At 43.3% G+C, this 23,725-nt stretch overlaps 5 protein-coding genes and 1 long non-coding RNA gene across 16 annotated transcripts; 3 read left to right on the top strand and 3 right to left on the bottom strand.

The window, feature by feature from the left end:
- The first annotated feature begins 2,689 nt into the window (after window positions 1-2,689).
- LOC100119193 (RNA-binding protein squid) lies at window positions 2,690-11,063 on the top strand. 7 transcript variants are annotated; one of them, XM_008204395.4, is made up of 5 exons: window positions 2,690-2,915; window positions 6,508-6,960; window positions 7,030-7,360; window positions 7,996-8,178; window positions 8,534-11,063. In XM_008204395.4, exons 1-4 carry the CDS (start codon window positions 2,697-2,699, stop codon window positions 8,169-8,171), a joined length of 1,179 nt encoding a protein of 392 aa, XP_008202617.3. In that variant the 5' UTR covers window positions 2,690-2,696; the 3' UTR covers window positions 8,172-8,178; window positions 8,534-11,063. The 7 variants fall into 7 exon arrangements, with proteins under 7 accessions (XP_008202617.3, XP_008202616.3, XP_008202618.3 ...); XM_008204394.4 differs by having other exon boundaries at window positions 8,552-11,063; XM_008204396.4 differs by lacking the exon at window positions 8,534-11,063 and adding an exon at window positions 8,304-8,406.
- On the bottom strand, window positions 10,245-12,623 carry LOC116416015. Its single transcript, XR_004226522.2, has 2 exons — window positions 12,115-12,623; window positions 10,245-11,900 (listed from the first exon to the last, which is right to left on the bottom strand). It is a non-coding gene; the product is annotated as an uncharacterized LOC116416015 (long non-coding RNA).
- Window positions 11,502-15,469, top strand: Cox6b1 (cytochrome c oxidase subunit VIb polypeptide 1). Of its 5 annotated transcripts, none has more exons than XM_008204392.4 (3): window positions 11,502-11,622; window positions 12,708-14,850; window positions 15,036-15,364. In XM_008204392.4, exon 2 carries the CDS (start codon window positions 12,754-12,756, stop codon window positions 13,603-13,605), a length of 852 nt encoding a protein of 283 aa, XP_008202614.1. In that variant the 5' UTR covers window positions 11,502-11,622; window positions 12,708-12,753; the 3' UTR covers window positions 13,606-14,850; window positions 15,036-15,364.
- Window positions 15,470-15,638: 169 nt separating this feature from the next.
- Window positions 15,639-16,983, top strand: LOC100119273 (U6 snRNA phosphodiesterase). Its single transcript, XM_001603022.6, has 4 exons — window positions 15,639-15,863; window positions 15,983-16,131; window positions 16,219-16,553; window positions 16,746-16,983. The coding sequence occupies exons 1-4, from the start codon at window positions 15,760-15,762 to the stop codon at window positions 16,932-16,934; spliced, it is 777 nt and encodes a 258-aa protein (XP_001603072.2). The 5' UTR covers window positions 15,639-15,759; the 3' UTR covers window positions 16,935-16,983.
- LOC100119307 (tonsoku-like protein) lies at window positions 16,900-21,909 on the bottom strand. Its single transcript, XM_001603047.5, has 10 exons — window positions 21,726-21,909; window positions 21,365-21,622; window positions 21,112-21,286; window positions 20,619-21,031; window positions 19,829-20,548; window positions 19,267-19,752; window positions 18,822-19,192; window positions 18,426-18,742; window positions 18,117-18,349; window positions 16,900-18,040 (listed from the first exon to the last, which is right to left on the bottom strand). Exons 1-10 carry the CDS (start codon window positions 21,736-21,738, stop codon window positions 17,088-17,090), a joined length of 3,939 nt encoding a protein of 1,312 aa, XP_001603097.1. The 5' UTR covers window positions 21,739-21,909; the 3' UTR covers window positions 16,900-17,087.
- A 209-nt stretch (window positions 21,910-22,118) lies between these two features.
- Window positions 22,119-23,345, bottom strand: RPA2 (replication protein A2). The gene is given in 2 exon segments (NM_001170899.1): window positions 22,119-22,877; window positions 22,958-23,345. Coding segments are annotated over 2 exon segments (762 nt in total). The 5' UTR covers window positions 23,223-23,345; the 3' UTR covers window positions 22,119-22,380.
- Window positions 23,346-23,725: the final 380 nt, after the last annotated feature.

Genomic DNA, 23,725 nt, shown 5'->3' on the forward strand with positions numbered 1-23,725 from the left:
TGTAGCCCTTTGATTATAGAGCCGGCGGCTAATGAGAAAAGCAGCCCGGCCGATCGATTTTCATTGCGTCAGCGCGCCGCTCGCGCCTCGCCGATTTCCTCGCCGATTTTCTCGCCGAGCCGTTTAATGCCCTTTTTACGACTGCCTCTCTTTCCGCGGCTCGTTAATTGGATCGCTGCACCGATCGAAATTTTTCCGGCTTGAATAATTGATGACCGCTCGCGCGCTCTATCGAGCCGAGTATACTATGGCCTGCGCTGTTTTCCCGCGTTACAGCCCGCGCGCGAGAGGTATTAATTCCACGTGCGGACAGTGCTTTCGATCGCGGGCCGATCGATGCGAGCGCGCGGGGAGGCGGCGCTGGAAAAAGTTGTCTCTCTCTCTCTCTCTCTCTCTCTCTCTCTCTCACTCGAACACCCGCAGTCTGAAAAGAGAGCGCGGCGCTCGTCAAAGGACTAATTGCGCCACTCGACTCGGCTCTCGTCCGCTGCATAACGCGATTTGCGGAGGGCCGGCGATAATGCACCCGCCGCGGTTTTCAAGGCTCTCGCAATACGCCTCTGCGTACTGCACAAACGAAAGCGCACAGCTACGCGCGCAGGAAGAACGAGTCGGTTGTCAACCCCGAGGCGACCCAGTTCCCGCTCGCGCTCGGCGTCGCCTCGCTCCATCCGCCGGCTGCGCAGATTGCGCAGATAGAGCACTGGGTCGCCGCAAAGTTTACATTGTACTTACGGCCACTCCGTATATACTCGGGCTCGATGAATAAGCGCGTCGTCGCTCGGCCCATTGTGCTTATCGCGGAGCGCGTTATATGGACTCTGTGCAGGAAAAGCTCGGAATGCTGCGTCCTTGGAGCTCTATAGAACAACTCGCGGCCGAAAGCTCCTGCACTCTGGCCGACTTTTAGTTTTACTTTCCGCGGCAGCGGCTAAGGAATCATCGACCGACCGACCGACCGACGGCGAAGAGGGCCCAAGACGTTGGCTCCCTCGAACGTCATCAGCCGCAGCCCGACAAAAGGAGGGAAAACAGCGGCGAGATGAAAGGAGTTTTTAGCTATAAAAGCTGGCGAGCAAGTGCGAGCGAATAAAACGGGACAAAGCGGAGGTGCTTTTTTTCATGAAGCGGCGGCTGTCGTTATTATTTATCGCTGTTTGTTTCTGGCGAGCTATAGCTTTCGAATTAAACTCGGAGCTGCAGTCGTTTTTTCTCCGCTCGACGGCGAGGCTCGTAAAGGGGAGCGCGTTATCGGGCACTCGCGTGTGTGTGTTTTACGATATTTTGCAGCCGAGAGAGAAAGGGGCACGCGGGGTCGGATAATAATACGGCTATTGTTGAATAATTTCACGGCTTTCACGGCTGCGCGTGCCGATTAAAATTCTTCGAGTTATATGAAAAAGTGAAGCCGACGACGCCCCATCGCGCGTCACTCAAGAGGCTCTTTCTCTCAATGGAAAATGCAGGCGCGTCGGCCTACTTTCCGGCGTGTATTCCTGGGCAGCTTTCGCGGGAGCGCCGGGGCTTTTCCCTCGACGCGCGCGAAAAATAGCGGGTACACGCGCTCGGGCGCTCTGCCAACTGCTTCAGAGACGCTCGTCCGCCTGCTCTCCACGCATCTTCTTTCGCCACGTGATTTCGCCTTATCGGCCGCTACGCGCGCCTGACCACAGCCGGGCGCTTCTACTCGCGACTCTAAGTGCAGAATATTCTCGCAGCGTGCGCATACCGTAAACATTGTATCGCTCGCATCAATTGCGCAAGCTGCTGCAGGCCTCGTTCAAACGAATCACCGAATAACCTTTCGCAAAATAAAAAGAGCCATTAACGTGCGAGCGCGAAATGGATTTATCGGCTGCCTATATCCATTTCTAATTTGATCAACGACCCCGAGCGCAGCCTCGAGTAAGTTGTTGGAAGAATATATAATAATCAGGCCCGCTAGCTGCGCGATTGACATTCACAGCATTGTTCGAGAATCGAGAATAGATTAATCGATATGCGAGCGCGTCTATTTCGAAAAGCCCTGGAAGAGCCGAGCACTTGACACCTTTCGTCGCCGGTTTATTTCGCTACTATTTTAACTCTTTCGCTCTCTCGGCGCGCGTTCGAGCGAACAAAAAACAGACACGCGCGGCAGCGGCGAACTACGGAATCAAGCGTATAAAAACGCATACGTGTACAGACGAGGCGCCGGGCACCTATATAAGTTGGACGCTCAAGTGGAGGCGGCTGCGCCGTAATCCAGGTCATGAAACTTCAAACGCTCGAGCAGCCGAGGTTTTGATCTAAATGAAAATCAATCCTTTCAGCCGTAACTCGAGAGAGAGAGAGAGAGAGAGAGAGAGAGAGAGAGAGAGCGAGAGAGAGGAAGGCGGCGGGCCCCCGGCATGCAACAAAGGACTTTATGGCTAAATAAAAACTCTCTCGACTTTCGCTGCCCTTCGCCCGAATTAATAAGCTTAATGAACGAGCGCTTATTAATTAACCGACGACCGATCCAGTAAGGCAGACTCGCGGGAAAACCGGATGATTCACGCAAGAGCTTCGAAAATAAACAAGATTCGAAGAATCAGTGGAAAAAGTCCGCCTCCGGTAAGACAGTCGCCCGCGAGTACCTTCACCTTCACATTTGCCGCGTTTCGTTTGCGTTGGCAAAACAAATGAAAGCTCTGGACGTGCTCTGGACTCACCGCATGTTCCGTCACGCAGCAGCCGGCGAGGATGGCGGTGCTCAGCTCCTCGGGAGCCTCCCCCGCGTCTCACCGCTTCCTTCCTTCCTTCCGCAGCAGCCGATCCCGCTAGGTGAACAGCAGCCTCTATCACGAGGGGCACTCGGGCCCTCTCTGCATCGCCGCACTCACTGCTGCTCAAGCTCCTCCAAGTATTGCACTGTCGACGGCTCGCGCGCACCAGTAAGTATAGTCACTCGTCCGGTCGCTCGTCTGCGTCTCCCAGCAGCGGAGCGCTCTTTGGAGGTTAGGTCGGCGGCCGCCCGCTCGGCTCAGCTTTCCCTGCGCGCGAGTCCTGCACAACTGCAACAACGCGCGGCCTCGGGTTACTCTCGCCCGTCGTACCCTATGATGCCGAGGAGAGGGTTCGCGCGAGGTAAGGCCAGTGTCGCGGTCCTCCGCGCGAACAGAGGGAGAGGAGAGAGAGAGAGAGAGAGAGAGAGCTGCTCGCTCGGTCGAGGGCACGCGCACTGCACGAAGACGACGAGGAGCCGCCGCCGTCGCTCTCGGCTCTCACCGTAAATTTATAAATAGAAATCCGGGTGCGTTTGATTATTTATATTCTTTTATCGCTCGCTACTCTTCCCTCCCTTTTTGTTTCGCGGCGCGCGGACGGGAGCTTTCGCGGATTGACGGCCGATTTTTTTCTCCTTATTTCGCGCGCGCCCCCTCGCTTCTGTCTATTTACGGGGAGTTTATATAATGCGCTGGCTCCGCGAGTCTCGCGACTTTTTCAGAAACGACCGAGCCTCGCTGCAGCCGAGAGAGAAAAAGTCGCTCGCCTGCACGGCCGGCTATAGGTATTTTATTATTAGAACGCAATTTTTCCACGCTGCACACGATCGCCTTGAAAGTCCCGTGCTCGCGGGCTTTTTATTCCCCGAGGGAGCTTCTTTCGCGACGTTCCCGATCAGCTGCGCGCTCGATAGCTCGGACGACAACTCGACTCGTCGAAGGCAATTGGGTAACCAAGTGGTCGCCACCCCCGGCTGCAGCTACACTCGTTGTGAGCGATTCACGCAGCCAGTACGTAGGTATCCCGAAAATCCCGATCAGATGTTCGCCTCATCCCGTGCAAGTTGCGAGCACGCAGCCACACACACACACACACACGCGCGCGGACGCACGACGCGGGGCGCGCGTCTCCTCCCTCGCCGCCCGCGGATCGATTACGTCGAATCGTAAAATTAATCGGCGCGCACTCGCACTCGCCCCCGTTGTCCGTATAAGCGCGCCACACGCACGCACTGCCTCGCCGCTATCAAGCCGACCAAGTGCCGATGGGTGTAGGCGTGTGCTATCGACCTCTGCTGCACGAGCACTCGCGGCTGTGGGACGTTGTGCTGGACTCTGGCGGACTGCCCACGCACGAGGAGAGGCGGACGACGACACTGGCTACTCCGCTGCTACTTGCTCCTCTGCTGTCCGTACGGTTGTATACCTTATCGCACACTCCGCTCTGCTCTGTCCGCTGCTGTACAGGGGAGGGAGCGAAAAGGGGTCGACGGCACACGCTCGTCGGATAGTGCGGGATGTCGCGCAGTGTGTGTTCTTCCGTAGTTCTATGTTGATTGTTGAGCGAAGGGAAAAAGCGGCGAGTAACTGGCACGTTACGGAGAGATGGGAGCGGTATGCAATGCGCGGTATACACTGCGGGGTCGGCGGCGTCCAGATGCGCTCCCCTCGAACGGCGGCTGCGAACTCGCGAGAGCTTCGAGCTTTTCCGAGACGCTGGCGGCAGCGGACGACGTGTAAAAAGCTGCGCGCCTGCGCGTCGATCGGCCCGCCGTACGTCTATGCACTCTCGCTGCTCTATATATATACAATAGAGGAGGCTATGGCGCGTAGTTGATGCATGGGAGCTGATAGGTTGACGCGTTGTTGATTAAGTGAAAGCACACGTGTGCACACTTGCGACTTGCATCGGGCTGATTTGCATACCGACGGCTGCCTACGTTATCGGCCCACGGCGCTTGCAAATCGAATTCCCGCAGAGTATTTTGAATGAGCAACTTTTCATCGATTCTAGTAAAATTCTCACAAAAAACACATGGATGCACTGGGTACATAAAATCGAAAACAAGATGATTTTTTCTGCGAGTCGGAAGTAAATTTTACATTTTTACAATACAAAGTTCAAAACGAAGTTCAACGTAATGCAAGAAGCGCAGTAGAAAGAGGCCAGGCAGTATTAAAATTCGCGCGGCGTCCCAATCGGCCTTACCGACCGACCGAGCGAATTCGCTTTTAACTCCGCGATTCCCGAAAAACCGCGTTCCCGGTTCCACATCGCGCGTTATCGAAAGCTATATAAAAGTAAAGGCGAGCCGACCCACGACGCGGCGACGTCTCATCGGCACCCTCGCCGCGCGTTCTATTTCCGTGCCGCGCCGTCAAGGCTGACGCTTCGGAGCCGGGGCGACGGAAAAATTTCCTCCTTGCGCGCGCGGCCTCGATGACTCGCCGAATATATAATGCCCTTCCGTGCGGCGAGCTGCACATGGCGAGGCGAAAAAAGCAAGCGAAAGCGAGCGAGAGAGAGAGAGAGAGAGAGAGAGAGAAAGTCGCCGGCCAATCCTCGTTATTTCCGGTGCGATTCCGCCGTGCGAACGTTGCCACTGGCGGGATTCGCGAGAATCGGCCTATCGCGGCGCGGAGGATGTTGCGCGTGGGCTCGCGGCCCGGCGGCGCGATAACCGCCGCGTCGGCCGTCAGCTTACCGTCACGCTTTTTTCCGGCTGCGGTAAACATCGAGTCGAGAGATTCGCCAACCGCTCCGCGCAGCCTTCCCAACTAATGCCCTGCGCCGAGCTCGCTCCAACGCTGAATTCGGAATCGCGGTTCTCTTTGTTCCCGCGAGCCGCTAGCTGATAAGAGGACGTCCGAAGAGAGAGAGAGAGAGAGAGAGCGGCGATAACCTCGTAACCCGCGCGCGAGCGTCTGTTTTCAAACGGCAGGCCGGGAGTAGCCACCCTATCGCGCTCCCTAAAATATTAAAGCAGGAGAGCGAGACCGTCACGGGACCGCGGCGGCGCGCGAATTTAGCCGGTATTGCGGGCTGGCATCATCATCACCGGCTCTCTCTCTCTCTCTCCCTCTCTTGTTCGTTGGTGTAGTACCAGCGTGCGCCACCGCTCCGTTTTAGAGCTCCCGCGTGAAAACCATCGGCTTCTCCCGCCGGCTGCACGGAAAAGCGAGGCTGGACGACGACCAGCATCAGTAGATAGGGATCTGCACGGACGGATAGCCTTTGCGAGCACTCGTACGTATTTGCGCGCGCGCGCGCGCGTGCGAGTGAGAGAGTGAGCGAGCGAGTGAGAGAGTAAGTGCAGGAGAGGAAACGGCTAGAGCAGAGGAGAGAAGAGAGTGAGAGAGAGAGAGAGAGAGAGAGAGAGAGAGACGCGAGGCGGACCCGTCCCGTACAGTAGTCATTGGCGGAGAGGGAGACGAACGGACGTAGCGGGAGAGCAGCCGAGCAGCGCAAAAGATAGAGGTGTACCATCAGGTCTCGTAAGTGCCTCTCTGCCCGTGGCCGAATCCCCCGGATCTACCTCGGGGTCGCGGCGACATAGACATTAAGACATTAAGACATTAAGACATTGAGACATTAAGACATATTAAGACATATTAAGACATAGCGCCCCCGTAGACGCACTCGCGCGCGCGCGCGCGCTCACACACATCGTATTACACACGTACAAGCAAATATATAACAGACTTCCGCCTGCTTACACGCGCTGCTTGCTCCGCTCACCGCTGCCGTTCCCCGGACCAGACCAGACACACTCGCACACGGACAGCCATGGCGGACGGATATCAGAACCAGGAGAACGCGGCCCAGCCCTCCGAGGCGACGGCCAACGCCGCCGCCGAGAACAAGCAGCAGACGCAGCAGAATCAGAGCCAGCAGCAGGACGCCGCGCAACAGGACGGCAAATCGGAGCAGGGCCAGCAACAGCAACCGGCCGAGGGCAACAAGCAGCAGGCGACCGCCGGCATTCCCGGCAAGGACGACGAGAGGAAGCTCTTCGTCGGCGGCCTGACCCGCAACACCACCGAGGCCGAGCTCAAGGCGTACTTCGGCAAGTTCGGCGAGATCGAGAGCGTGTCCATCAAGATGGACCCCTACACCGGTGTCTCCAGGGGATTCGCCTTCATGGTCTTCCAGAACCCCAAGGCCATCGACAAGCTGCTCGCTTCCGGAGACCACTACGTCAACAAGCGTAAGGTAGGTTGCACCCCTCTCTCGCGACCGACGCTATGTAGATACAGAGGTGCTGACTCGTCTCGATTGCAGGTGGACCCAAAGCGGGTGAGCAAGAAGGCCCAGCACGGCAAGATCTTCGTCGGAGGACTCACTCCGGACATCACGGACGAGGACATCAAGACCTACTTTGGCCAGTACGGCACCATTGTCGAGGTCCAGGCCCCCTTCGACAAGACGAAAAACCAGCGCAGGAGCTACTGCTTCGTTACGTTCGACTCCAAAGACGTTGTCTACAAGCTGCTCAAGACGCCCAAGCAGGTGATCAATGGAAAGGAGATCGATGTCAAGAAAGTCAAAGTCAATCAAGACCAGCGCCAAGGCTTCTGGGGACCCCAGTATGGCGGCTACGGTTACGGTGGTGGTAAAATACCCTTTAATTATAACAATTATCGACCGATGTACTGAGAGAGTAGGGTTAACTTAAGCCTAAGTTATTTGGAATGCTGAGAAGGCCCCTGATGTTATTGTAATTATGTTAAAACCTCGAGGGCCTTCGTAAATATAATTTATTTACAAGGTCAATTTTACACATGTTATTCCAATCTTTTGTTTGAAACTTCCTTTCGCACGTACACACACATGAATTTTTTTTGTAATTTACAAAATTGCAGCTTTTCATGGAAAAGCTTCTCTTGTAATGATTGTTCCGGTCAAAACGCAATTGTGCGCACAAATTTCTGGACTTGTATTCATTCAAACAAAGCTCTAAGTAAATATAATTTACTTATGTTTATTAATAAATACAAAAATTTACAAGACAACTCTTCTGTGTTCATTGATTGCAACAAATTACGACAAACAAGTTATTAACTTAATCTAACAACACTTACCACTAACAGAATGCATAACACCTCTTTAGAGTTTTTTTCCTCGCTACTCAATCGCTACTCAATTTTAATATACATTAGTTAATAAACATAGTACAGTGGTTCACTTTAAATAAGTAACTGCCTTTGCTGATAAAGATTCTAAGGGAAATGAATTTGGAAATTCTAGGCTATGGTGGTTATATACCTGAATATGCTAATGGATATGGTGGTTACGACGACATGTACGCCAATTACGACTATTCAGGCTATGATGGATATGAGAACATGGGTTACGCGATGCCCGGGAAACCCAGAAATGGACCTCAGGGACCTCGTCAGTTTCAGAGACATCAGCCATATTAAGTTCAAGGTAGTTAAACAAATTTCTTCACAACTAAACATCTTTTTATTCTCTTTTGTTTTACTTTCATTCAAATTGCATCTTGATTTATTCTCTTTTTATTTATGTAAATGAAGTGAAACGTATTTTTACAGATATTTGTATGAAAAATACAAACATGTCCTTGAGTTAATTTGCTACGTGATAGAGGCTTTTGTATTAATTAAAAAAAAAGTAATAAAATTTGTTAAAAATTTATTTTTGATTTTATTATTTATACCATTTCTATTTTGATTTATTAACGTGTGTAAATTACATACTCAAAAAGGCGTTTGCATTTTTCAGTACATTAGAATTAGAGCAGTTTAAATTTACGTAAAAAAAGCTATATTGAAAATTGCAGAAAATTCGCTAAGATCGGCGGGGTTTCGCTCGATCGACTTCTATAAACAAAAGGCAGATCTCTCCGTTCGAGGGGGATCGAAGAAAGGACTCGGCTGAAGAAAAGATCTACTTCTTCTTCCGTCCCCCGCTGCGCATATTATTCAACTCTTCCAGCCTCCTGAATAATTTTTGTACACTGCGTGCATGTAAACAAACAGCAGCCACACATTAACTACGAACTAATCATAAAATTCTCCGAATCCGTCATGTTGTTCTGGTCGTGCCTCTCGTCCGAGTGTGAACAATGTGCGGACTAGATTTCGCCATTCATATTGCTACATATTTGTGTAATTTAAATACTCCAGCCAGCTAACAGTGTTTTTAATCGTAGGTCGTTAGAGTTTTCTTTTTCCCCCTTCTCTTAATTGTTTGTTTATTTGTCGAGAACCGACAAAACCAATTTTTACTGTTTAACTGCGAACGGCGAAAATTTATATACTTTACTTACTCTAATTTTCCCCTGATATTCTTGCAGAATTGTAATCGCATAATTAGCTACATTTTCTTCGTTTATTTAATCAAATTTAAGGGTTTTCTTTTACGATTATATAAGAAAGTGTATGAACTAATTATCATTATTATTATCATTATTGTTATTACAATATTATTACTGTCAATTGAAAGGAAAAGCTTAAGTATTAGAGAGAAAATGCGAAAAATTTCTGAAAAACAATTTGTATAATTAAAATATTAGTGTGCCTAGGCACACAGTGAGATGCATTAGCGAAAAAAGATATTGTCATGGGTTGAGAGAATGAATCTAATCACAAATAATGCGTACGTACATCATAAGTTCGATTCAAATAGAAACTCTTGTCAATGAAAGAACAAGTGTCCATTAATCAATTTGAGCTTTATGGACAAGACTTTTAACAAAGCCGAACTACATTTGGCAAAAACATTGGCTTAATACAATTAACATAGAAATGCGACGTCGAGATGTTTTATAGTGAGGTTAAAGTAGTAGGATCAAGCAGTGATGATTAAACAACGTCATAAAATATAACAAACGTTATAAGAGGACGAGGAACAAAGTCTGTGTTTTCTTGCTTATTGCATCTGATGTGACTGTATCCCGACAAAGACTGCTTTTCATGTTGCAGAAGACTGTTTTACTCATGTTAACAAAACTTGTAGATCATCTGAAAAAAATATATTATATTATACATAATATAAGCCAGGGACCATGAGTAGAACTGCTCGGAAATGTAATTTTTTTAAACTTCATGTAGCGGAGTAAATCTCGGCTTGTATCCTGACATTTTGTATTGTATACAAGGCCAAATCGAAAGTGTGCCGCTTATATGTGTACACGAGATCGACGACCAATGCATGAAATTCAAAACGTAAATATTTATTCGGTAGTTGTACTGGCGGCCCCTGACATACATAATAATAATTAGAAGGGAGAATCCGATGGCCAACGATCGGGGACCATCGTCGCGCATAAACGTTAATTTTCTTCGACGAAAGAAAATATACAAACAAACATTATCCGAGCGAACTGAGTGTGTATAACAATGTCTTATTGACGCAGATATTTCAGACCACTGTTGAGTGTCGTTAAGAAAATCTGTTATTCTTGTGTGTAGACTATATATGTCCCGTTGCCTATCGATGAAGAAATATGGCCGATATTTTCAACGAGAAAATCTTTGACGGTATGCATGTAAAATCTTGGAAGTGCAGGTTTAGCATTCGCATTGTTCGCATTTCTGACTCGTTCTTTCGTACTTGTTTTCTGCATGCCTTACCGCGTTGTTCCACGATGTTAAAAATTCTTCGTTTAATGAATTAACTTTTGATTAAAAAATCGAAACCATGCATCATTGTCTCGATTCTCTCGAAATTTTTCAACTGCGCAACTGCAAAGTCTGCATTTCCGAAATTTCACCCACGCAAACCATTACGAGTTGAGAATTATTAGATGAGAAAAAGTATCGGCGGCTTGACTTGAGCGCACATTATATCTTCTGTCGCGAGTTCGACAGACGCCTCTCGGTACGATCGTATTGAAGAAAAATGAAAAAAAGCTTTAGCCAAGCCGAGTGTGCTTTTGAGAATAAATCTGTATACTGTGTATACCGTATTTCGCTACGGGATGTAAGCGAGAGAAGAAAGGAACAAAAATATTAAGTAACAGAGAAAATGAGCGAGAATGATTGGATGATAAGTATGTGCGAGAGCAAGCGCGCGCGCGCGCGAGAGAGAGAAATAGAAAGATTATATAAAATATGAAGTTCAAGAAATTACAGAGTAAGAGAAGCGATGAGATTTAGCGGTATAGAGGCGTGAAACGATTGTTACGGGAATGTAGGAGGATCGCGACGAAGTCACAGAAAGATTAAAGGATATGGATAGAGAAATTTAATGAGACAACTATTTTGTTACTCTAATTATTATTCGCTTGTTGGCCCATGACACAGTGTATATTTTAATTATAACAAAATAAAAATACACATCATCTCTGACACCACGTTTCCTTATACAGTCAACATCTTATAGATGAGGATAACAAGGTATATTACTTTTTTCCACAAGATAGAAATTGTAGCGCCAACCTGCAGCTGCGTGCATATAGAAAAATGTGGCGACTTGGCTATAACTACCAATCTAAACTACCGGTATATACTTATAGATTGGTAGCAAAAACCGAGTCGCTATATAGGTATTTCGAAAGCACCGGCGGCCTTTTCTGCCGATTTGAATTCCTCCTGAAATTTCCAGGTATGCATATATGTATAGAGTCGTCTTTCCGATCCTCGATTACCTTTTCTAGTTACAATATGTTCGCAGAGCAGTTTACTTGAGTTATTCAATATCGTTGATTATATCAATTCGAATATTATATAGCGCGTTCCGGTATTCGAGATATCGTTCCCATTCTGCATTCCGGATTATACCTATAGGATCTAAACGGACTCGGGACCAGTTCATAAGAGCACTCGGTGACGTAACTTGGACGGCGATAGCCGAGAGCAGCAGCAGCTCAGTAGCCATTTTGTTTTCATCGGGAGAGAGCAGAATCAGGTACCGCAAATTTCAGCTAAATCTAAGAGTTACTCCACACCCGAGAGAATCCGACAACCCTATCAACTCGCGCGTTCGATCCTCGATGACTCTCTCCTCGCCAGTCGTTGATATCCTCTCCTGGCCCTCCACGAGGTTTGGCCCGTCCTGCCGTTCCCTTCGCGACTCAACGTTACGGGCACATACGTGCCTCTATGGCCCGCTTTGTTGTCCGCTCGTTGGCCTCCGATGCCTTTACTTCGCGATTATTCTATATTTTCCGGCCAACCTAAAAAGACCTGCGAACAAAACTATATACAACTGCGCCGCTGAGCTTCTACGGATTTTATGTAATGATTATATGATGCCGTCTGTCTGGCTTGTGTTGACGTTATTGTCCAACTGTCCGAGACTCGGAGCTCGGAGCCACTTTCTGGCTTTGGCGTAGTTTTGTTCAGGGTCCAACCGAGGAACGGATGATTTTTGTTCTACTCGCATTTATCTACTACTTACTCGATGTTGAAATCCGCTGCTAAGTACTAAAGACGTGGTTTTCAAGGATCATCCGACTTGACGCCCGCTCTGCATTCGGATTTCGATATCGGGCTGAACTTAGTCATAAAATCATTGTCATTCTATATCAACTTTGGTACCTCATACTTATATCACATCATATTATCATATTCATACATCATGAAAACAGTGTAGAGAGCGTTGCCATACATATGTGTTCAGTAGATGCTTTGAAAAAAGACTTGTACCGTAGCATTGTCTCTCGCTCAGTCAATTTGTCTCATGCGCTAATACTTATTACATGTAAAATAAATCTTGACATTTGACTAAAAAGTAAAGTTAATTTAAAAACCAAAAATTAATTGAAACTCATGTATTATCATACGAAAAACTAGGATTGCTTCAAATTTATATGCACAGTCTTTGTACAAACTTGCAAATTTGTTTCTAATGTTGAAAAAAAAAGAAAAAAATTTTGTATGAAAAAATTTTAAGTACAAAAGCAAAAGAATAAATTATAATAGAACTTCAGTATCGGCAGGAAGAATCTAGTGAACTGTTAAACTTATAGAAGGCAGTTTCTATCCTTATAGGTGAGAGAGAGTCTGTCCAGTCGTGTGCTCATCTCCTGCCCACGTCATGGACCTGGACTCAAGAGATTCAACCGGCTCGCCGGAGATGCCACCAGCTCCATCCCCACCTGTGCTTAGCTACAGCGACACGTACAGGACTCACAGGAGGTCATCTACACCAGATAAACGACGAAGAAGGCGGAGCAGCAGTAGATCAAGATCACCAAGTCGACCTAGATCTTACAGGCGCTCTAGGTCTTCGGAGAGAGACAGGGACAGGGATAAAGATAGAGAAAGAGATAGGGACAGGGACAGAGAAAGAGATAGGGACAGAGATAGAGAAAGAGATAGAGATAGGGAAAGAGATCGAGATAGGGACAGGTCAAAGAGGTACTCAAAGAGGGATCGATCCTGGTCAAAGTCAAGGTCACGATCAAGGTCTCAATCAAAAGAGAAAGTACGTAATCATAGTAAAGCTTCAAGCAAAGAACCCAGTCAGAAGCACCCAAAGGACAATCGAAGGCACCAGCACAGAAGTACAGGATCGAACGTTGGCAGCAGTTCCAAACATTCATATGCTCCAGTTGTGATGCAGCCACAGTTTCCAGTACAGCCAAATGCTTTTAAGAACGACGGCAGTTTTATGGAAATGTTTAAAAAGATGCAAGAACAAATGCCAGTAGTGGAAGCGCAACCTACTACATCTGTTCTGGAAGAGAAGCCAGTAGCACCACCACCTTTGATGGTGGGCAAGAGACGAGGAGGCAGAATTTTAAAGACTGGAATGGTAGCTAAGCCAAAAGCAGAGCAACCAGTTGAGCAGCCTAAGGATGCTTGGTCTTTGTACATGGCTGAAGTAAAAAAATACAGGGAGGTCTGCTGCCAGGAGGAAGACAATACTAGACCTCTGGTCAAATAAAACTTTCATACATCCAAAAAAATCTACCAAATTTAAACAATTTCTAAATTCTCTTTTTTATTTTCTGTTACTTATGAAGATCTGCTTTATGTGGATCTAGAAAGGAATTGTTTTCTATCAGGTTTGAGAGGTTTCTTTATTTAGGGGTAGGGATGATCTCGAGGTATGCCTATATCATTTAAGGTATTTATTTTAATCAATTAATCAATAAAACAAATCTTCCTGCTTTTTCAACAGTAACATTTTACCACAAGTTGTAAATAAATACCAAACTTAGAGGCTTTTTTATCAGTACATGGTCATGCTTTGGAACATCATTTACCTTTATAAGGATACCTTTGCCTCTTTACTCTTAATATTTTATTTTGCAATTAACTATTGAATTGTTGTAGTGAATTGCATAATTTACTATTAATAGTAATAGAGAATAATAACCATGATGGATTATGAAGAAAACAAGTTTCTCTAGAAGATTCAAAATATTTTTTTTTATTCAAAAATTGTGTTGAAAAAAGCACTTCAAAAATACATGGGTTAACTTAAATTATCCATTTGACCGAAACTAGTTTATATACTTTTGAGCTCTAGTAGACCAATATTACTTTGTAAACTTTTTATTCTTGTAAATATAAGAATTATTATTAATTTATTTATAAGATAATATAATTGCTAAGGACTTGTGATTTAATTTCTCAATTGATGTATTATTAAGTGTCATATTATTAATACATAGCTGCAAGATCATTATTACTAAATCAAGTTTTTATTTTTCAGTTATTAAAACCTATTTTTAATGATTCTGTTATAATTCCAAAAATCTTTTAGTTATAAAATGGATAATAAAGTTAAATACAATGTTGCAAGTGCCAAAATTAAACTTCCAAAAGTATAAAGCAAATCTTTCAAAAAAATTGTATAACATTTTATTGTACTTTAAATTGACTTTACTTTACTGGCGTTACATATCGTGAAAGACTAAAAATGTTAGACCTATACAATTCTTATTTTGTTATTTGTAAGCTATTAAGACATATGATTAGAAGTGAGACATTTTGATTAGAAGCGAGAGAACACTTGTGTATCACAGACACATACTGCTTAGATTAATTTTAATATAAAGTATTGTACTCCAAAAAAAAATTACTGTCAAACAGCATAACACAAAACCATGCCTGAATATGTCAAAGGTGTTGAGGTGAAGACGGTTCCGTTTGACCCAAGGTTCCCTAACCAGAACCAAACAAGGTAATGCTTAGTTTTATATTATTATTAAAAACTATTAATAAGGATTATATTATTAACGACTATTTTAACAGTAGTAATGATATAATTTTTGTAGCAAATTGTACTATCTTGATTTTTTACCTGTGTAAAGAAATTTTTAATATTCAGACTTGCCTAAAATTAAATTTCTGTTTGATATTTAATAGGCACTGCTACCAGAGTTATCTGGATTTCCATCGGTGTTCAAAAGTACGAGGTGAAAATTATGAAGCCTGCCAGTATTTTAAGAAGTGCTACGAAACCCTGTGTCCACAGGATTGGGTAGAGAAATGGGATGAGCAAGTAGCCGAAAACAGGTTTCCTGGTAACATCTAGATGCTTGCATACGCACTTGTGAAACCTTCAAGAATTAGTGAAATTTATCAATCGTTGCAGCCCCATTATAAAAATCAGTTTTCAAATTAACTACTATTTGTAAAGTAATTTATGATTATATTGCTGTATGAATAAAAACAAATTAATGTAAAGTAATTGATTTATGTGTATGGTGTTTAAGTGACTGTTTTTGTGCAAGTTTTCTTACATCTGCAGTCATATACTTATTAAGTTATGATCAGTAATAAACAAGTCATATTTTATTTATTTGTTATCTGTTTAATTTAAAAAAATATATGCATATCAAAATTTTTTTTTATTAAAATTAAATATTTTTGTTTGAAAAAAGTACTTTTCATGTTTTGAGAAAATAATACACGACTAATGAATAAAATATGTGCGCGCGCGCATATATATATATACACACACACACACACACGCACACTTGTCCTAAACATGACTTAAAAAAGAGGCGAATTTTGAGGTTATCAAATCAAGGCATTGACATGGATTGCTCCATTTCCATGATATTTGTGTATTTCAAAAATCTATATTATGGCTGGATTGACTTTGATTCAAGATTATTCTTCGGGTTCTGATGAAGACCCAGAAATATTAAATGATGAAGATAAAGCGTTTTTAAACACTGAAACTTTAAAGTGAGTAAAGGTTATATTATCTAATAATTCATGTGGTTCAAATAATCCAATACACGTTTAATAATTGTTTAAACTAAGATCTCTCATATTTTAATCATAAACTTATTTTTCAATAATAGGCCAAAGCTACCTTTACCAGAATCTATTTTAACATGGAAAGGAGTTACACATCATGAAGAAATTGTTGATGATCCCTTAGAACATGATGGACGAATAAGGTCCTTCAAACATGAGCGAGGAAATTGGGCCACATTAGTTTACATAGATTGTAAATACTTTCATTTTTAGCATATCAATAATATTTACTACAATAGTTACCTATAATAACTACGGAATATCTATTCACATTTTTTAGACATTCCAAGTGAAGAAATGCAATTATGGATGAAAGAAGTGCTAGATCAGATTACTCAAACAGGTAACATTTTTCAAGAATTCCATGTGAGTCTTACACGCACACTAGTATTAAAATTTCATTGGATTGATTCTTTCATTGAGGCTGTGAAATCTCTAACTGCATCTTACCAGAGTTTTGTGCTAGAGTTAGGCAACATGGAGATCTATAGCAATGAGGAAAAAACTAGAACTTTTATAGGTATCAAAATTCAAAGTGCAAATGATTCTTTACAAAGGTTAACAGGTGCTCTTGATAAACTTCTGGATGAATATCAGCTACCTTCATTTTATGAGGTGATTGTAATATTTAATAGCATTAATTAGACAACTTAACTTTATAAAATATTAATTTATTTTTTTCTAATTTTTTTTAACGTCATAGCAGTGATGTATGTAAATGATGATACATACATCAATATTAAACCATGATTATAAAATAATATCTTAAATGTACTTTTACAAATTATGATAAATTTTTTTTACAAGGATGCATCATATCACATAAGTTTTCTCTGGTTCCTTGGCGATCAGAGAAAGACATTGGAAGCTCTTCTACCCACTTTTACATCAAGTTTCACTGATTTTCTAGATGACCATCCAGAACAACGGAGTATGCAGGTTAAGAAATTAAAATGCAAGATTGGAAACAAACTATATAGTTTAAAATTAGCTTAAATTATTTTGTACATGAGTGAGAAATAAATATTTTATTATATACAGATTACATTCAGATTACGCTATTGTTGACCCTTACAAATAAATATAAAATGTAATACTTTTTAGTAGTCTTTCCACGGAACAATACTAAACAAAATTATTATTAATAAGTTATATCGGTTTGAACACAACCAAGCTGTGTGGCAGTTTTTTAGAATAGCCCTTTCTTTGCCAAAGATTTTCCCATGCATCAATGACATCGTGCGTCATGTGCACAAGAAGTGTGCAAACCTGCGGACTAGTTATTTTTAAATTTGCTTCTGGTGGTTCTTCAACTAATCTACAACCAGTTAGGTTTATGTAGGTCATGGTTGGGTTTCTTTGAAGAATCGCACACAGAGAAGTTTTTGTAACATTTATATTGTTACTAACAGTTATTCTTGTCAGGTTCGGAGCCTGTGACAAGATCTTTTCGATGTCCAGATCTGTGGCTTGGCATGAACCGATTTCTAAGGATTCCAGAGTGTAGAAACTTACTAATGAGTCGCTGAAGAAGATTTTATCTATAACGTTAACGCGACCCCCAATAAAATTCTGCGTATTATTGATGTTTAGACTAAGTAGCTGTCTTTGCAGCATATTTGCTACTCCCTGCCCTCCAATGGGGTTCCAGGATAAATCCAGATTCACAAGAGACCCGCTCGTGACTACGAAGCTAAAATCGTCTAATTCACAGTACCTGAGTGCGAGATTCTGCAACCTTTCGAGTGGCTTCAGCAGTTCATAAAGTATCTTTTGACAGCGTCCAGTCAAGGGATTGTAACTTAGATCCAATACGCGTATACTAATAGGCAAAGCCTCTATACAAGAGAGGCATTTAAAATCCAAATCACAACATTGCAGGTGCAGCTCGTCAAGCCTAGACAGCTGAGCTATTGCGCGATTCAGAAGATTCCCTATATTGAAAAATGTTGCTCCAGACAAATTCAAGGTACGCAAATTTGACTGGTACCTGAGGCACTTAAGGAGCGGCTCCAAAGATTTCTCAGCATCTAGACGATTTAAGCGGAATGAAGAAGTATTGTCGCAGCTGCGCAAAGATTTGAGCATCGAGTCCGTGATGTCTGAAATATGAATAAAGGATGATCGCAATTTTGGAATTGATCGTTTCAAGTCTTTCAAACTAAATTAATCGTTTACCTGCACAAAGTGTCTCGCAAACCTTCTTATACCTGTCGACGATTGGTAGCAAGTCATTTTGCGCGATTTCTCCATAGAGTTTGAGCTTGTTTCTGTCGCGAGGCACTTCTTCAAGGCTGACCTGGTCTGCCAAAACAATACCATCCACAGTTTTGAATTTGATCTTCGGTCGACAACCAGTCTTCGCCTCAAACTTGTGTTTGATGAGCTCCTCGATGTCACTCATCGTTTTCCTTCAATTTCAATTATCACGTATCATTTAAAATTGTTTGTAAACTTGACTTTATCCATGACTTCATTTGTACGTACCTCAAATCTCGCAAATGAAGTTTCAATTCAAAGGATTCGCTATCCACGACAATATCGAGATCAACGGTCTCACTAATGCAACCCGAGTCCCAGGAGTGCCTCTCTTGGTGGACTGCGGGCGTGAAAACCGAATCGGGAGATATCGAGAGCGTTGGCGAGGGTGACCTTGAACACACATTTTTGGTAAATCCTTGTTTGAGTAAACTCATCTGTCGAGGTTTCTTTTGTTTAGGCCAATCGTCGACAGTTTTGTCGCTATCGCAGCTATCTTCATCCACAGCAATTACTGGCGCTTTTTTCACCAATTCTCTTTCAACCTGTATAATATTGTTTAACATTAATGTAAATTTAAAATTGCTTTTGATATTCAACGAGTCTTAAATTTCCATCAACTACCGAAATTTTTTGACGCTTCATATTCTTATCAACTTCGAATATTGCGTCGTCCTCGTCTACGTCGTTCTTCGACTTTCTTTTAGTCGAACCCAGATTCGTTTCACAGGCTGTAGGTGGTGGTAGACCATTGTTGGCAAAGTAAGACGGAGCCTTATCCTTGTGTTTACTGGCAGCAATACCCAAATCGTCCTCCAGCCAGTCGTCGTTGACAAGCATATCTTCGCTGTCGAGCAAAGGCGCTGTGATCCTTGACATTTTCTTGCTCGGTACTTTCAGCTGCTGTCGGCCAGGATGATGTAACGCTGCGATCGTCCGCTTGTAATCCTCGCCAGCTGAAATTTTTTCCGGTTTCGCATAGTCTTCTATGGTTTCTATGAAGAGATTTAGAAAATATAAGAAATTTTGAAATAATGTTTCTATTTAAAAAAAGAAGAAAACTACGAACTGCTTCTTTCAGAAGTGGTTCCCCCCTCTTCCTCATCATCCACAAGCGCGTTCCATCTCCTATTTTCCAGATCCTTCTTTTTTTTCTTTTTTCCTGTAACAGTGGTCATTGCTTGTAATCTCCTCTTTGCCACAACATACTCCTTGAGCTCTGTAGGTGTCAGGTCCCCGACCCTTTGCCTCCACTGCTCAAGGCAGTCGAGTGCAGTGTCTCCGGTTTTGGTGAGTAGGTTCGCGTCAGCACCACTATTCAGCAGTAACTGTATCACTGCTGTGTGCCCGTTAGCCGAAGCATCGTGCAAAGCTGTCACACCATCGCTCATTGCGCCTCCTGGGTCGTTCACGTCCGCACCGTGGCGGATGAGTACTCCAACGATGTCCACAAAACCATGATTCGACGCCTCATGTAAGGGAGTCCAGCCGCAGTTGTCACGAACCGCGGTTGGGTGACCTTCTTCTAAAAGCTTCTCCACTGCACTGATGTTACCTGGAAATTATTTTCAAAGTCAAGTGCAGAGTGGCACCGATATTAAATGTTATTTAACATGAAATGTTTGCATTACCTTTAATGCAAGCCACATGTAGCTGGGTTTCTCCCTTCTCGTTTTTTTTAATGCAGAATCGGCCCTTGCGATTAACATGCCTAGCTATGTTTCTAGCTGGAAGTGCAAGTGCAGGTACCTCTTCTTCTAGATCTGACAGCTCCTCCAGACACACATCCATTCCAATATCAGGCGTGTTCTCCTCTTCTTCGTCATCATCATCATCCTCCTCTTTTGGCAAGCTCTCCAACTCCTCATTTAGCCTGGTAATCTCCGCGAGATCTACATCCTCCATTTTTTCCAGATACTCTATAAATTCCCGAAGTACCGTTCTCTCGAGTCCAGGTCCAACTTTCTTACCGTGACTAAGCGCTCGTTCGAACATCTGCCTCACCTCTGGCGATGAACAGTTGGCTTCAGTCAATAACCCTGCCAGGTAGAGGGCTGAACTGCAGGCCTCTTTCGGATCCTTGCAAAGCTCGAGCTCGCGGCGCGCATATGGAATCGCCTCTTGAAGCTTTCCCGCATCTCGGAGTGTCTGGGCTAAACTCGTAAGCGCAGCACCTAGTTGACTGCTGTTACTCTCCTCAGCACAACTTAACATGCAATGATAGTACTCCACAGCTTTGTCCAGGGATTTGACTGCAGTTGCCGCATCACCCATTTTCTCGTAGAACTTTTCTTTAACGGCTGGGGAAGACTCTGTCAATAACTTATCTTCTGTTTTGCACAAGACTACAGCTGTAAAGTAGAATGCAATTTTCAGAAGAAACTTATACCTCCAATCTTAATGCTATTTAAAACAACATACCAATTTTGAGTAATTTTATTACTTGTTGCCTGATAGGCTCCAGAAGTTTTTTAGACTTGTACAACATGTGCAATAGTTTCTGGGCTTCCATCCATTCTCCCAATTTTAAAAGTAACTCAGCTTTGAGTAATCGCGCATCAACTTTTAAATAAATATCATCTATCTTTGCAGCATCATCAAGTTTTTTTAGAGCTAGTTCTGTGTTGCCCAAACGCTCATTCAGACCAGCAAGAGCAATGTTAGTTCTATGTAGATCCTCGTGTAAGTTGTGTTTTCTGCACAATCCAGCTGCCTGTTTAATGAGATTCAGGGCCTGTTCTGTTTCTTTTTGCTGTTCTAACACAAGCCCAAGATTCAGTAGTAGCCTAGCTCGCATCATCATTAGCTCTGTAACATCTATTTTATTCTCCAATCTGAAATTCAATGGTATACATACATCATTTTGATTCTAACAATCGCACTTTATTTAGATTATAAAATACAAAGGTCTCACTTATCACAAAGTTTGATGCTTTTCGAAAATGCTTTTTTAGCATCCCGCAAAACTTCCATTTTTTTGTTTGTTTCAGAATCTTTTACCAAACTGTCAGCAACAAGTAAATAGGTTCTTCCCAATGTAGCAAATGCTCGTTGCTCTTCCGTTAAGTCTTGTAACTCTTTTGCTATTTCTTTTACGATAATATATATTTTATAATAAAATCTCATAATAGTTAGGCTTAGCACCAGTGTTAAAAAAACTTTCATACCTAAGTATAGACTTTGATGATTAAGTGCTTCATTAAAGTTTCCAATATCAGCATAAACCTCTCCAATCATTCGATGAGCTATTGCACAGTTTAATTTGTCATTTAGACACTCACAAGCTTGAAGCTGTCCCTTGTAAGCTTTAAGAGCATCTTGATACTGCTTTCTATCGTAATATAAGTCACCCAGCTTCTTCTGAACATCGGCGAGTACCTTGCCATTGCCTTCTCTTTGGGCTTTGTTTTTTCGTTTCACCAAACCTGATTAAACAAATATATAAACGAATAACAAGTTAATAAAGAAATTCAAGTAACATGAACTTAAGACTTTAGGGTTATAACATGATCTTGATTAACAACTTACTATCTTCGTCCATTATTCAAAAGACAATAAAACGACAAGCAATACTGGCATTTGTTTACGTAAATTTGGATTCATGTAAACATAATTTGCCACTTGTCGTTGCAGCTTGTTGCCATGTTATGTTGCAGGCAATACCTCCCGCCAAAATAACATGCGAATGCGAGCATAACCTTTCCTTCAAGTATATATATTTTCTTCGTTAAGACTAACCTAACATCAAAGTGGGTCACGAGGGATTTCTCGGCGAATCAAAGAGCTCGATTGGCCGAGAACGAGACGGAGGCAAAAAATAACTATATCTTTGAATCAGCACCTATAGGTACTCTTTTACAATTATTTCAAATAAGCATAAAATAAAGAATTATGAATACAATTAATAGGTAGGTTTGTTATTAGAAAATTATGTTTATTTAACCATAACATCCTTACATAATTTTAACATAAAAAAATATTCAGTAATGAAATTGCTTGAGCTGATCACAAAGCAAACGCATGAATGTTAATCTGTGTGTCTATTTACATTGGTGTAACTAACTGTTTATATAAATATTCGTGAATTTTTCTTACTTATATATAATATGCACACTTTTTAGAAAGAACGACTTGAAGAAATTAGAAAGAGTGCAATTAACCTAGTAAGATTTTGCAACAAAATTTAAATAGCCTTGAAATAATCATCTGTCTTTGTTGTATAAATATGGCCTTCAGCAGACAGAAATTCCAGAATCTCATCCACCATTTGAGGAGGAACATTTGGAGCCACTGCACTCTTAATCTGATCCCTCTCAGCCCCAAACTCTGGATCACTATTCTCAATGATATCCAGTACCATCTGTTGTTGTCGATTGAGACCAGAGTTTGCGTTACTATTGTTAACCGATCCATTTTGCACTGACTGATTGCCCATAGAGTGGTCATTGTTGGCTACTTTGTTAACCATACTATCTCCCTGAAGACTCATAAGTGTCACCTCCATATGATGTGACAACAGTTCCATGAGATGGTCCATAGGCTGGATATTGACAATAAGGACGTAGTGATCTTCACCCTGGTCCCTGATCATCCCATGCACCCTGGCGTATGAATTAACTTTCACTGGAGACTCGTAGTTGGCTGAATCGCCCTCCAACCACTTCAGTCCCGATATGTTCCCTGTAAATCAAGTCGATTAGTTGAATCGTTGTAAAACTAGGAAAATTTGCAAGTCTGTGCATGCGAGAATAGGCAGTTACCGGTGTCGTCGGAGAATTCAAAGGAGACCTTGGTGCTGGTGGGCTCGACTTTGCGGACGAGGCCGACGAAGGTGACGAGCCTGACAGGAGTGCCCCAGACGGTGAGCTTCTCGCCGTAGCGCACTAGGTGTGCTATCATCACAGGTACGCAGTTCTGACCGCGTTTCAGGTTGGCTTTGTCCTCGCCGGCGGTGGAATCGTTCACCGTCGTGTTCATGAAGCCACCTTCGCCTGCCGTCGAATTGTCAAAATTGTTCCACGACATTGTTGCTACGACTGATTGAAGCAGTTGCCTTTGAAGTATTCAAAGCAATAAACAAAAGACTGTCACTGTATTTTCGGAGAATTCGGAGTACGGTTCACTGTTTGCGCGCCAAGTTGTGCAAGTGTTTATACGCATGACATGAATGTGCGACTGTGCGAGATGCGCGTCGTTCTCGGCCACCTCGCGATAAAAAAGTCAACTAAACACGTTTTGATTATTTTGAAATATACAAGCAAGGCCGTAAAGTAAACGAGAACAGCGAAAGCATGCCGGTAGCTTAGGTGTACATCGACTACGAAAGAATAACAATTTCCTAGAAGTTGACGAATCCTTAAGGCCCTCGTGCAGAATCCTTCGTCCAGACAAGATCAAATTAATGTAAAATAAAATTGTAAAGTATAAAAAATTTCAAATTTCTGGCTGTAAACACCAATAATGCCGATCCCACATTGTTATTTGGCCTTATAAACTGTAGTGCTACGATCTCCGTTCGATAGGTATGC

The sequence above is a fragment of the Nasonia vitripennis genome, chromosome 1, assembly GCF_009193385.2.
Source record: "Nasonia vitripennis strain AsymCx chromosome 1, Nvit_psr_1.1, whole genome shotgun sequence".
In the NCBI taxonomy this organism is placed as follows: domain Eukaryota; kingdom Metazoa; phylum Arthropoda; class Insecta; order Hymenoptera; family Pteromalidae; genus Nasonia; species Nasonia vitripennis.